Source organism: Suillus fuscotomentosus, assembly GCF_016647785.1.
Source record: "Suillus fuscotomentosus strain FC203 chromosome Unknown F5891scaffold_15, whole genome shotgun sequence".
NCBI lineage: Eukaryota > Fungi > Basidiomycota > Agaricomycetes > Boletales > Suillaceae > Suillus > Suillus fuscotomentosus.
Window position 1 is genome coordinate 529925 of NW_024539527.1, and position 13650 is coordinate 543574.

The 13650-nt window shown below is 48.2% G+C and overlaps 4 protein-coding genes across 4 annotated transcripts; 1 reads left to right on the forward strand and 3 right to left on the reverse strand.

Annotated features, from left to right (window-relative positions):
* Positions 1–5116, reverse strand: F5891DRAFT_133450 (nucleoporin Nup120/160-domain-containing protein). Its single transcript, XM_041370616.1, has 10 exons — positions 4262–5116; positions 2163–4208; positions 1826–2111; positions 1573–1778; positions 1334–1521; positions 1120–1285; positions 888–1050; positions 628–838; positions 477–566; positions 1–427 (listed from the first exon to the last, which is right to left on the reverse strand). Exons 1-10 carry the CDS (start codon positions 4827–4829, stop codon positions 230–232), a joined length of 4122 nt encoding a protein of 1373 aa, XP_041228477.1. The 5' UTR covers positions 4830–5116; the 3' UTR covers positions 1–229.
* A 1953-nt stretch (positions 5117–7069) lies between these two features.
* Positions 7070–7701, forward strand: F5891DRAFT_1127491 (uncharacterized protein; the record flags this gene model as incomplete). Its single annotated transcript, XM_041364185.1, has 4 exons — positions 7070–7270; positions 7322–7395; positions 7433–7589; positions 7666–7701. The coding sequence occupies 4 exons, from the start codon at positions 7070–7072 to the stop codon at positions 7699–7701; spliced, it is 468 nt and encodes a 155-aa protein (XP_041228478.1).
* Positions 7702–7828: 127 nt separating this feature from the next.
* On the reverse strand, positions 7829–8943 carry F5891DRAFT_948291 (cytochrome b5-like heme/steroid binding domain-containing protein; the record flags this gene model as incomplete). The annotated part of the gene is made up of 6 exons (XM_041374797.1): positions 7829–8038; positions 8098–8191; positions 8239–8309; positions 8363–8440; positions 8505–8769; positions 8819–8943. 6 exons carry the CDS (start codon positions 8941–8943, stop codon positions 7829–7831), a joined length of 843 nt encoding a protein of 280 aa, XP_041228479.1.
* Positions 8944–9566: 623 nt separating this feature from the next.
* Positions 9567–12090, reverse strand: F5891DRAFT_133609 (regulator of G protein signaling domain-containing protein). The gene is made up of 5 exons (XM_041370617.1): positions 11823–12090; positions 11681–11772; positions 10869–11628; positions 10045–10812; positions 9567–9987 (listed from the first exon to the last, which is right to left on the reverse strand). Exons 1-5 carry the CDS (start codon positions 11910–11912, stop codon positions 9772–9774), a joined length of 1926 nt encoding a protein of 641 aa, XP_041228480.1. The 5' UTR covers positions 11913–12090; the 3' UTR covers positions 9567–9771.
* Positions 12091–13650: the final 1560 nt, after the last annotated feature.

The following is a 13650-nucleotide window of genomic DNA, read 5'->3' on the forward strand; positions in this document are numbered from 1 at the left end:
CACACTGCAACGGGGCTCGCGAGGTGGGATCGTACGGCTTTGCCATGATTATTAATGTATTGTCCCAGCAGCATCACAACGAAGCCCAGTGATACTTTGATTCTTCTTTTTAGTTTCAAACGTCGACTCTCGCAGCGCCGTGGGCCAGCGACAGTCAATCCTTGTCGAACACATCGCATTGTATGTACACGTGGTGGCAGTCAGATATACAAGACACTGCGCACTATGATCAAACCGCAAAGCGACTCATCTTCTGCATTCGTTTGACACGGTTGTTCACCTCCGTCTGCAACTCGGTGCGCAGTTTTTGTCCGTGTGTGGTCAATTCGTTTTGAGCAGAAGCGGCCAGCACCTGGTCGATCAGGGTATATGGGAGCCAGGTGACACTAGCGGCTTTTTGAGATGCATGCGAGAACGCAATGTTGGCCTGAAGGATGGCTTGAGGAAATCGGGGTGAGAGAAGAGGAAAAACGAACCTTGCGCAAGAGTGAGAGTGAGTGCTCTAGTGCGCTCTCGATGATGTCGTAGCGGAGACTCGTTCTTATAAGATATTCATGATGGTTTTCCTGCACATCACAGTTAGCACAGCCATCCGTGATTCATAAGCTGATGAAAGGCGGCACATACTTCCAGTGAGTGGACCAACCAGGGAGGCGGAGGCGAAGACCTATCGGATGACAGAATTGTCTCGAAAGCAGTCTTACTGTACTTGTAGTCCGTCTCTACGCTGTCGTGCCGCTCGAGCGCGACACGGAGGTACCGCCACCCACGGTCGGCGGGGCTGCCAGGCCAAGAAGAGACGTTGTCAGTGAGTAGCCAATCTGACGTGTCTTCTTGGCTGTGTTTTTTAAGTGAGTGCACAGTTTACAGGAATGAGGTCAACTCACAGTACGGTTTCTGGGTTGCGAGATAGCCGCAAACACTGGCTTGTTAATGTCGTAAATAATTCGCTCATATCAACATCGAGGCTTCGAGCAGTAGCCATCGCCATGTCGAACTGGTTTGCTTGGCCCAATCGGAGTACGATCGATGCCGGTGAAAGCAGAACATCTGATGGGGTAAATGTTTACGTTAGTACGTGAGTCAGATGGAGGTCTAGATTATGGAATATGAACTAGCCTGCAGCGGACAGAAGTGCGGGATCTCTTCGGATCAACCACAGTCGAGCAGAAAGTAACGTGTAGTCGTACTTAATGTTACTGAGATTGATGATTTCTGAATCTTGTTTGTCCCCAGTAAACGTTGAATCGGGAATATTTTTTGAAAGCCTCCGTCGCTTATGAGGCTAGTGACAAACGTCAACAGCAGATAACGAAAGATTCTGACCACATACCTCAGCATCAATCATGGCACTTGGTGGAGTTTGTATCACAATCCAAGCGCATTTGGTGGCCAAGAGAGAAAGAGAATTGATAGCGAGCAGGTATGCCTCAAGCTGCTCTTCCATCAGGGTGATAACGTCAATTGACTGAGCGGTGTTTTCCTTGAATTTACGTGCACGTTGATACATGGTCCGCGCGGCTGGATCAAGGGTTTAAGAAGTGATGCGAATTTAGACGGTCGAAAACTTACCATTGCGATGGTCCCCTCTGCGCGTATACCACGTGTAGAGTATCCTTGAGTAGAAGGGACGTGCTCGAGGGTCTGTGTTGCGTGCTTTGAACGCTAATGCATCTTCAATCTCGGCCGAAAAGGTAGCAAAATTGAACGACATCAATTGCTCGATTGTACTTTCCTCACACATTCGATAAACCAGCTGGGAAATGCATTCCCTTTTCCTGAAGCCATTGTGAGCGAATATGTGGGGTTTGAACTGAAGACATACACGCTATCATATGGGGTTGCGATGATTGCCGAGTATGCATCTTCGTAGAAGCCGAGGTCTATATATCCTCGAATGAGGCCGAACCATAGCTCAGTTGTGTCAATGTCCTGGGGTGCAACAGACAGCGCAAGCCGAATGAAGGACACTTCTTGCTGAACCAGGCCATTTGACCTGAAAATGGCAGATGCATGGATGTAAAATGTGAATTCAGAATCGAAGAGCACAGCTCCAGGCAAAACGGAGGCTAGCGTTTCCGCATCCTCCAATGAGAGCCCACTATCATGACCTATAAGAGAACCGTGAGCACGAAAATGTCAATTTCAGACGGCGTTCTCACCAAAGCTTCCAGCAACTTTTTCCATCAGCTGGGCAGCATCTTCAGCACGACCAATATTGATGTATAGGCATGCGGCAATGAATACTACGCCCGGTGTGCGCGGTAGCCATGCCAACATTTCTCGGGCAACTTCGTAGTATCCCAAAAGGCGGAGACGTTCACAAAAGAGCGCTTCGAACTGCGTCACCCGAGCAGGGGAAGTAGACTGAAGCACGCCGCTCGCGTCCAAAAAACGATGAGCTGCCCCCGGTAGTTCCATCGTCTCACCGGACTGACCTGCAAGGCGGTGAAGTAGCGAAAAAGTCGGGACAAAGCGAGGCTGGTTCCTAGACACATGCATATTGCTCATCCGAGCGATCACATCGTCAGTGGTCAATAATTCGTCCGATGCCTCTTGTTCACCGCCTGTATCTGCTGCAGGTTGGCGTGCTACAGATCGTAACATCGCCAACCCTCGGAACACTGCGAAGACTTCTTCTACTAGCGAAGGATCCCATTCCTTCAGATCATCAGCTAGGAAGAACAGTAAGGTGACCAGTGCGATGCATATATCATAGCGGGCATGCACTGTCGTCGTGATGTATGATGCGGATAAAGCGGTCGTCCAATCAGACCGACTGCTTGGGAGCAATAACTCGACTTCATCCTCTTCTTGCTTTACTTCTTGTTCAAAGCCTGCGACGAGATCAAGGATTATTCGGACGGCACCGTCGAGGTCTTCTATGCCTTGCAACCTTGCTATAATGCTGACTTCTGATGGCTCATCAAGGGAAGCCTTGAAGTTGAAGCGCTGCGCTTGGTCTTCAATAATATCCACGATGGAAAATGCAATCTCTTGATGGAGAATATCAACAATCCTGGTCTCCAGATTTTGAAGCGCCTCGTGTCCTATCTTGTCGCAAAGTGTCCAGAGTATGTCCAAGACGGCAAAGTGAGGTTCCACTGGGAGGGAGTCCGAAAGGTACCGATGAACGTTGAGTGGCAGGTCTTCCTTCACATAGACACCTACACGTTCTCGTTCGATCACAATTACTTCATCTCTGCTTTTCCCTTTACCTAATCCCAGAGGCCAGCGGGCGCTCCGCTCAACTTCACGGCAACGTGCAACAAATCCCTCCCAGTCTCTTTTGAGCGCATTCCAATACCGATCATGCTGCAACGCCCCTGTCTGTGGGTCCTGCATTAAATTCACAGTACAGCCGACCACCGCAGCGATATTCTCTGCCGTAGTGGGGTAAGATGATGTGAGTTGAGGGGGTGGATGTGGTCCGGAGACTGAGAGGCATGCATCTGTGTACTGCTCCACAGCAGTCCGCAGAGTAAGTGGAGAGAACACGCCTGGTCTCAAAATTGCGGTCATGAATTTATCGGTCAACGAACCGGGGGAGCGAAGGAGCTCGTCGAGATTCGTAGGAGTCAAGTCCGTCTCTTCTCCATAGGTAGCAGTCTCCCAAATTGCATCAGAACCATCAGTCACTGCTATATTTAACCTAGTTCTCTCTGTCATGGAGGACCCTTGACGTTCCCATAATGTGTATAGGAAGTCATCGTTAATTATGAAATCTTGAAGGTGACAATGAGCGCTGGAAGCAGAGCATTCAACGGTTTGAACCTCGCGCATTTGATCGGAGTTAATAGCAATGAGTTGGAAGTAACCACCAGACTGTGGATATGAAGGAGTTGGCGTAAACGCAACGGCGTACGTGGTTTCATCGTCGCCCCCATTTCCAAATATCCGGAGGAGATTACGTGGCTCAGCTCCAAGAAGCTCAGATTTGATGCCGTTGGAAGTCACATATGACTCTCCTGACACCTTGCCTGACAAAGACAAAGTTTTGGAGGCAACACAGCCACCTTTTGCTGTCCATAGTCGTAAAGTACGATCCCGTGAGAGCGTCCACATATAGCCCAGCTCGGTGGGCTGCGGCCTGCTAGCAACAGAGAGAATCTCTGACCCTGCAGAACTCGAGGATTGTAAACTAGGCAAATATGAAGTGAGTGTTCCCAGAAATGAACTTGGGGAGTAAACATGTTCCGCCCAAAGGTCTACGCAGCAGAGAAATGTCAAAGACTACCTTACGGACGTTAAAGGTACATACCATGGAAGTTGTCATCTCCGATATTCTCAGCTTCTATGCGGATAAGGGAGCCATTTGTCAACCCAATCGCCACGCATAGTAAACCTTGTGCTTGCACCACGCCATAGAATTGTTCTGGCACGTTTTTGATTATATATTCTCGACTCCACTGTTTGGGCAATGGATCGTGCCATAATCGCGTCGGGTTGACGGTGGGTAGAACCAAACGGAATAATGAGCCGCTAGAGATTACTGCTAATACGTGTAACTCCTTCTCGCCCCATGCGAAGATAGCTGGAGCGGGCAAGACTGCAGAGGGGAAGACGAATCGAATCGGGGGAACATCAGTGGAAAGAGAGATAAGTTCCAATATCAGACCACCATGAATAACGCGTAGAAGGATTGTTCCTGTGTGAGGAGCATAGAATGTTGATGAATATGAAGCGTGTTCTGAGGACGAATCCGTGTCAGTGTGTGGTGGGGGGAGTGGCAGATTTCGACGTTCAGTCTGAAGAACTTGGGATATGGCATTAGAGGAAGGATAAAGCGACGAGAGCTGAGCGGCAACGAGAATGTTACCACTGTTCATTCTGATGCTATAGGTAGCCAGATGATGCACAAGACGATAGTCTAAGCAATAAATGGCTTGTCTCTGCAAAGAAAGGTCAAGGGTCTGTGCTACTAGAAAACAATAGACGCCCTGGCGGCTTATAACTTAGTTACCTTTTTCGGTTGACAAGCGCGCCAAATGAACTTTAGCTTGCAACGTTGATCATCTCGCCCCGATAGGCACCTAACCCAGCCCGGCAAAATAAGCTTCGTGTGATACCGGCGCGCCTAGTAGCTTGTGCTTTTCGTCATGGGACAGCATGAAGGGTATGTCTGATCGAGACCGTCCACACTAACTCATAACTAATCATGGACTCCTGTATCAACTTCAAACAGACCCAATACATACCAGCTATTATACCACTTCGGTATTAATCATATCGAAAGGAGTACACATAGCACTCGAGACTTTATACATTTCGAGTCTGTGTGCTGTGCAGCTGCGTGCAACCACCAGCCTGATATATTACTACCATGCGGACATGAATAATTGATGGATCATGATTCTCAACGGAGTCAATTATACTGATCTTTTGTTCGATTGAGTGGTCTGGTTGGGCCAGGACGATAAGTAAAAGAACTTTATGCATTTATGGACTGAGTACTGATCCATCGGATATGCATTACCTACAGCACATGAAATCACGGTGCTGGCGTAAAGCTACTCTCCGGCTATGATTCATACATTCTTCCGATATCTCACCTTATCTAGGGCTTCAACATAACCGCGCCGTGCTAAAACATCACAGGTGGCGCTGAATCCACGGCGGATCCCATCACGAACACGCATTGGTGTGTATGCCGGGCATTAACGATTCAAGTCTCAATCAGGTATATCATACATTGATGGTCTCACTGGCGAGCGAACCCCAAAAATCTGTTGCTCATACCTGGTACTTGGCGCAAAAAAAATTGTTGCGCCACATACTAGGAACAATATACATGCTCTGGGCCCAGCGGTTGCGGCCACTACAACGTGCCTTGAGAGTGCCCCCAGGGAACGGATCAGAAGATTTAGCAAATGAATGAAAAAAGAACATTCCTGTAGTTGGTAGTAGGTTGAGCCTAGATGAGTCTCCTTGTCACGAAATGATCCCATGACACCCTTAAGGAGACGGTCGGACAGCCATCAAGAAGTTCAAGGTGTCGTACAAGTCACATCTGCTTCACGGTCAGCTTGTAAGCGGAGGTTTTTAGAGATTTGGTGCACGGGATCTTACACCATTGAATAGTGCACAGGTACCGCTGAGACCAATCTGTTTAGAGAAGGTCTGGACCGGCTGCATGAGTCGGCCGCGAAAGACTTCCATCCACGTTCATATACCCCTTGTTTACACGCCGTATTGCTCGACGGCCAATTTGAGGCACCGCCAGGTTGAACGCAACGTCGCGATACATTGTAAGATGGGCCTGCGTAGAATTGAAAAGAGGCTCTGCCAGATCCGATGCTATATCAATCTGTCGGTTTTATTCGTGACTCCCGCAAGCGAGTTGTAACAGATAAGATTGACCTTTAGTTCAACCGGCCAACTGTGAGAGTGCGGCCGAGCCGAAAGACTAAAAAACGCACGCAGACAAACACGCGTTGCTAATGATCGACCCCAAAACTGTCAGAAACGACCTCAAGGCATGTACAGAAAACACATACCCTGATTTTTATGTCAACTTTTGCAATTTTTATGTCGTCTACGACCTCGAGATGACGGCGCGGTATAGAATAAGCTAATAAGCATTAAAACTTCCCGATTTGTCGGTGCCGTCCACACTTGTAGGGCTTTATTATGCTACGTTGCTTCCCGCACTCACAGTCACTACAAGCACTGCGATCATGATCCATCAACGCATCATCCAGGCTGAGAACAACCAAGGGTAGATCGGGAAGACTATTATGACTCCCCATCATCAAATTGCAAATCCACTTCAACGCGACTCATCTACTTCGCGGCACATCCAATTTAAATCGTTAACTTGTTCTTATTGACCGTCCTCGTGCCTACACTAAAACCGTTGTATTATTTGTGATACTTCACAGATCTCGGCGGCCCATCCTCATGTCTCCAGGTAAGACCTCTATAAAGAAGAGTCACTCACTCCTCTTTCCCCAAAGTGCTCGACTACACCGCTAAGACTTCAAGTCCACTCGAGGTTCACAACTATTTCTACTTTGCTGCTTAAATCTCACTCATATTCTCCAATCCATCTCCTTCTGGAAACACATTCATGGACCAATTAGTGTCATTCGAAGCTCTCCTATTTCCTTCTGACGGCCGCAATCCACATATGGTGGCTTTGATGACAAGCCCCATGTCGGTACCCGACCCACATACTCCATATAGCACCCTGCCTTCTCGGATGCCACATCCCGAAGTCTATATGGACTACATCGCCGAAGGCCTCGGTCCCCGAGCCTGGCATTATCATGTGAGCACAAGGTCACATCATCTCTGCCGAAATCTGACGTTGGACTCATAGCTCGTCGAGGCTCTCGACGGTATGAACAAAAAATTCGTTCATCCTTACGTTATCTATTATCCAACCTGTCTCTCGTGACGGGATGCCCTTCCCTATCAATAAGTGTATCAGGGAGATCCAGGGGCGATCATTCAGAGAGGCAACTGCGTGGCGCGGAAATATCATCGTCGCCAAGTATCGGGAGAGCCCCTTCTCATCAATGGTCAATGGATCAATTGCTGACTTTCCAATACTGAGGAACTACTTTATGACGCACGGTGCGCCTCAGGTAAGCAAGCGAGTGGTCCCTTGTCGAAGACATCATACTGATCATTACCGTCAGTCCTAAAAAAAACCGCACTTAGCTGTATGCGGATATCAACCTGAAGATGCTTCTGTGACACGGACAATCTACTCCATGATGAAAAAAAACTTATGTAGATATGCTAGATGCAACACTATCCTATATACATGCCATACGTGCCTATTATCTTTATAATAACGGACATCAATAGCTCTACCTGTAGATTATAACTCCTCACGGATTGGCACCTCCGAATCACCCTTAGAATGGGACATGGGGTTAGAATTCCCAGTTGTTGGATGGCCTTTCTGTTCTTTCTTTGCATCGCAATGTTTAGGTATCGGACTCGTGGGATCAATAGGGTGGTGCAGGACTTTGCCAACTTTGTAGTATGTTTTGTGCTCTGCAAAGAACTTCTTCCAATGTTGGACGCCCTACATGTGTATTGACAGATTAGTCCTGTGTGAACACTGAAGACGTCATCGACACTGACCCTGAGCTCGTCATCGGTCAGACCTCGTAGGTCATGTGTGCGGTGAGTGGCAAAACATCCTGTACCAAACGACCTAGCTGCATCCACTCCGACCCTGCAAATAATCGATAAGGAAGTCGAGGAAGCATGGCATATACCCACATATGGTGATAAGGACCTCCAGGACCGTACGTCCTGCTACTACTCGAGACATCAAATACGTCACCATCGATCTGCACGAGAATGATGAGGTGTATGGACGATCACTTGAAACTGTTGACCATACCGCGAGGTACAGGGGTTTTGCGGGGTCACGCCCATCAAATGTGGCCAAATATGTTTCTGAGAACAAGCGTCCATTTTGCTCCTACAATGTGTGTGGACAAAGTCAGGGATGTCGATGAAGAACTTAATGGAACCAAACGAACTGGCCAATATGTCTTCAGCCGCGCCCACTTTCCATCGTATTCCCACAGGAAGCTGCCAGTGAAGAACTTGCCCGCGATGACAATAATGAGAATTAAATACACAATGAACTTCAGCAGCCCGAGGAACCCTACTTCCTGCTCGGCAGTAGGATCCTCCTCCGCAGGACCAACTTCTTCTCCTCTGGCGAGTTTCTCCTCACGCTCGCGATTTCTTTCAAGCCATGCTAGGTGCTCCTGTTCTTGCTTCTCTTTATATTGCTTATGACTATAAATCGTTAGTTGATGGAGTCTGCAAGCAGGTAACGGCCACGTACGCTAAGAAGGGTTGATTCGCAGCTTTCTTGGTCACCTTCCTGGTAGGGTCGGATGGGTCCTGTGTCATATTGTCCTCTGTTGGTGGCTTTGGAGCATCACCATCTGGGTTCCATATCCAAGACATGATTCGTGTGCGACCTCGCGGATGCAGAAATGGTTCTGTCACTGAACACCAACTGAACACTCTGAAACGTCGCGGTATTAACTCGGAAGCAATGCAAGTTAAAGCTGTTTGCGCTTGTGTGGGTAAACTGTTGTCGATGTTCGCACAAAGGTCTTTGCAGCTGCCTAATAGGAACGTAGGGACACACGGAGCCCTGGCCCTCGGATGCGTCGTTGTACTACTTGCATTAATTCTAAACACGACCGTGTCTGTTTAATAATGCAAATAGTGCTTGCTATGCATTGCAAGCCATGGAGCTGAGATCTTGCCGATCACTGTCACTAGAGATCACGACATGCGAGATGATCCAATCAATCCACCTCAAGTACATACATGCAACAAGTAGCATATGACTCCTTGATATACGACAGGAAGTCATGAAATTAAGTGCTACCTACATAACAAGGCAGTAGGTAAGTGTAGGGTATTAAGTAGACTGTACACCGCGAAGGGACTGGATGTAGAGAAGATACCGTCATAATGCGATGAGATGGAAAGGCTCGACAGGGTTGGGGAATATTGTTAAAGCATGACAAGCCGGCCCAGGATACTATACTGGATGATGCCAAAGAGATGAAAACAATTACGGCGATGAAGAAATTATGAAACGATAACCCCCCGGGTTTGGAATCAAATGCGATAGAAGGAGAAAACAACATGGATGGTGAGCATACGGTGGTCAGCCGGGTTGATGATTGTACGATGTCGTGCAGGAGGCATCCGCAAGCACGCCACAATTAGAGTAGCAATGAATAAGTCCATGAAAAGCGAAATGGAGAGGACATTCGCTCATGAGACATGTGGCGACCCTGGTATGTCTCTTTGGTGATGCCGGTGTTCTCGCTCACTGCCTTTCAAAGACACTGTGATGTAAGCCCCACCGGTCTCCTCAGAACCGAGGCCAGGAGGAGCAGGGGGACTGGTGAGGAATTGAACGTCATCACCTGGCGCATCCCCCTCTCCTAGCCACTGCCGCGCGTCCAGAAACCGCTGCGTTTTAATGAACTGCACACATTAATAACGTAAGAAGGAGAAAATCTTGGAAGCAAAAAAGAAGCATACCTTGGGCAGCGAGTCCATAGCCATCAATCGAAGAACATGCGTTTGAATGCGCGTGTAAAGTTTGATCAGAACTTGCAGTTGCGTGGCGTTGAAAGAGCCAGCTTGACTAGCATCTACTTGTCCGTCGAACGATTTGCCGTGCAGGCCAACCATCACTTCACCAAGATAATTGGCGAGATCGAGCCGAAGGCCATGATCAATGTTGAGCTCGTTCTGACTTGATGGCGCGAGGTATTTGTTGTATATTTGGAACGCAGTCTGGATCAAAGCCTCGTGATGTCTCTCCATGGCGGCTTGACCTGGAGTCGCTTTGCTGCCTGACCGAGTAGGTGCTGCAGCTTGTGCACTAGAAGTCGTATTGAACTTGCGCTTGAAATCTTCGACATCCATCCAAAACGCCAAATTCTCTTCACAGAAGTTCGCCTTCAGGAAATCACGGAAGAGAGCGCGATATGATGGTTCTTCCAGGATATATTTGAGACGGTCGGTATTGCTCTTGACGTTGCCTTTCTTCTCTGCAGCCTCGTGACTGGAATTGAGCTTCTCCGCCATGGATATGCGACGATGAATTTTAGCATCAGCTGCTTCAATTCCCGTCTTCGGAGTACCATTGATGGATTCACTTTCTAGCGACGAGCGCTCGACATGATGCAGGTTCACCGTCGAGCTGAAAGGGGACGTGCTGACTTCGTCCCACTGAGCGAGTCGTTTGCCTTCGTCTGTGATTCTATAGATAGCTTTAGCTGTACATCGGAACTCTCCGTGTTGCTGGAACAAACGATTCGATAAGAACACCTGCGAATGATTCATTGACTGGAACTTACGCTGACTGGAGAATTCCCGCCTGGGGTAGAGCCACGAACGGTGAAAATGATGGCAGAGTCGTTGTTTTTCCGTTTGTCGCTAACCAATATGATGAGGCCGAAGCGAACAAACTGAGCAGCCATCTCCGCCGCTTCTTCTCTTCCAACAACAGAGGTGAAGTCGCAGAGCCATTCAAGAGCACTCACGGCAGCGAAACAGTGCTTGTGCATGACCGTGGCTTTGCCCAGCAAAGGCTGCGCGCGCTCTTGCACATCCATCAAAGGTACACCCTTGGATCGCTCGTGGTATTCTTGAAAGGCATCTTGCGGATTAGTCGACAGTTGGGTGGGGTAGTTGGGCTGACGACCAACAAATCGACGGAAGAGCGCAGTTATGACGGATTGTGTAACGATAATCTCATCGTCAGCCGACCGACGCTCTAGATGTAATAGCTTGATGCATATTGGTTGAGAGGCAAATACGGGTTGCAGATGGTCGGAAGTCATGCCGTTCTTGGATATGAATCGTTCCAGGACATGGAGACCCTTGGGCGTGAGGACATAAGTACCGCGATCTTTGAAAAGATTGCTACCAAGATCGGCGGCGTTTTCGATCAAGCGAGCGTCCATGAAGTGTTGACACATAGCCTTTGCCATGTCACGAGTCATCGAGAATGTCGTGGTGGTAGTAGTCGTCACTATTCGTGATTTATCTCTGGGATCCGGCCCGCGATTTGACTGAGAGAACTTGAGAGATGCCAAGTTCGCAGCAGCTTCATCCCTAAGAAAGAGTATGAGATGTAAGTTATGGAAATGGGCGATCAAGTACGGACGTGGTGAATGAGTTCGGGAAAGTGCGAAAATATTGTTTGTGCGTGGTCAGATGAAGAGATACGATGAGCGTTGCAAATAGGTCAAGGGTGTCCTGCGCCGAAGCAATTAGCTAATAACATTGAGAAGACTATACAAGCTCACCTTGAGAAAAGGCCTCCCCCGTTTTGTGGTCTTCATCATATGAGATGAACTCGCCTGAGCAGACTGCTCTGCCTGATCTACGGATGTCATTGATAGGGCAAAAGGAGGCTGAAATCAAGGGAAGATAGAGTGATGAGGAAGAAAGTACAGAATTAAACGACGGACGCGGTTGCAAGAAAAGGAAGAATAAGAAAGATGTTGATGGCAGCGAGGCAGGGCGTAAAGAAGGGAAGGAGGCTCGGTAGTCGTGGGTAAGTTTTGGTGGCAAGATTATTTAATATTTATTGTCACATTTGTCACATTAATAATAATTTGAACCGTAATAAACACCTCGGCCCTCGGCCGCCTATTTTGTAACTTTCCTTCCCACAGCAGATTTACTCTAGTGACGACGCCGTCATCGGTTTTATCATTGTGCTACTTGTCCCTTAACATGACTGATAGACTGTGCAACGAAGGCACCCGGGAGTCGAGATTAAAATTCTCAACAGTCCTCATCCGTTGAGTCTTCTCATGTGCCGAAAGCTGCAGCGCTTATATCGCTTGCTGACCATTTCCGCATTTGCGTGTGACTCTTTTTAGCAAGTGGCGCCGCGGCTGTGGCGGTTCACTTTGATCTCAACAATCGTCGTCGGCACACTGCCCCGAGAACGGCTGCCTGATCCGTCGCCCCATCCTCCGAGACTCTCGCACAGTCTTTTTGGCTATTAGTACACGGGTAACCACTGCGAGTAGTGGTTCTATTTTGCCACATCCCGACTAGATGTCGTTCAATTGTTTCAAGTACGTTTTCTCCTTCAGAACCTTTGTGTTTTCTATGTCAGCCAACAATCCTTTTTGTTGTCATTGACCCCGCTTCAATAATAACGTCTATTGATATTGCTACTATAGAACAGCCTATTGGTCATGTTTACGGGATGCCGTCGTCACTTTAACACGAGGCAGGAGTCCCAAAACTTACTTTATTAGCACATCGCTTTCGCATCATACTGAGGCACTAGACTCCCTTTCCGTAACATGGTGACTGAGTCGATATTCCTCGATCCCCTGTCAGCCATACAATGTCATCGCTCTTGGCCTGATCATACATTTGCAAATTTGGGTAAAATTCGAATCTTCTACTTGAGTCGCACTTCGCTTCCCAAGGCTAAACAGTTCGAGTCATCGCTCCAGTCCTACGATTTCTCTGCTCTGCAAGCCTTTCTTTCTCGGTTACACTGGCTTAGGCTGCATTCCGTGAGAAACCGGTGGACTTTACTGACATCAAATGACAGGGAACACCTGCTAGGAACCTGAACGTAACTTTGACAGGTTCCGTTGAGGGAGTCTAAGATGATCGCGTGATCATGATGCGTACATATGATCCATGCAGTTTCCACGTGTATCGACCACTAGCGTTTGAAACACATGGACCCTCCCCTAGGGCCTTCCGACTGGTCTAATGGTGAAGGCCCTCGAGAAGCCCTCGAACGGAACTCGGTGGTGGGATCACTCGTAGAGCTTTTGGCGAAGGAAATCAGTGCGTGTCTAAAACTTGTCAAAGTGATACTTATGTGAATCGTACTGCGGCTGTCATCCTTTTTCTGCTCTGTTCGGGGGAAACCAACTCACGTGGATTGTATCACGAACAGCGCGTTGCTTGCGAGCAATAACCTCAAACAACCAAGCGATCTGTGCGTGAAATCTTCTAAATCCTTTCATTCATTTGAAGTACTACAGTATTTGCGAGCCTATAGGCTACTGCCCATGATCAATCCCAATTCTTCCGGTTAATTCATACGGCTAAACCGTGTCATCTGCGCGACTATTCGGAAGCTCTACGTTCCGC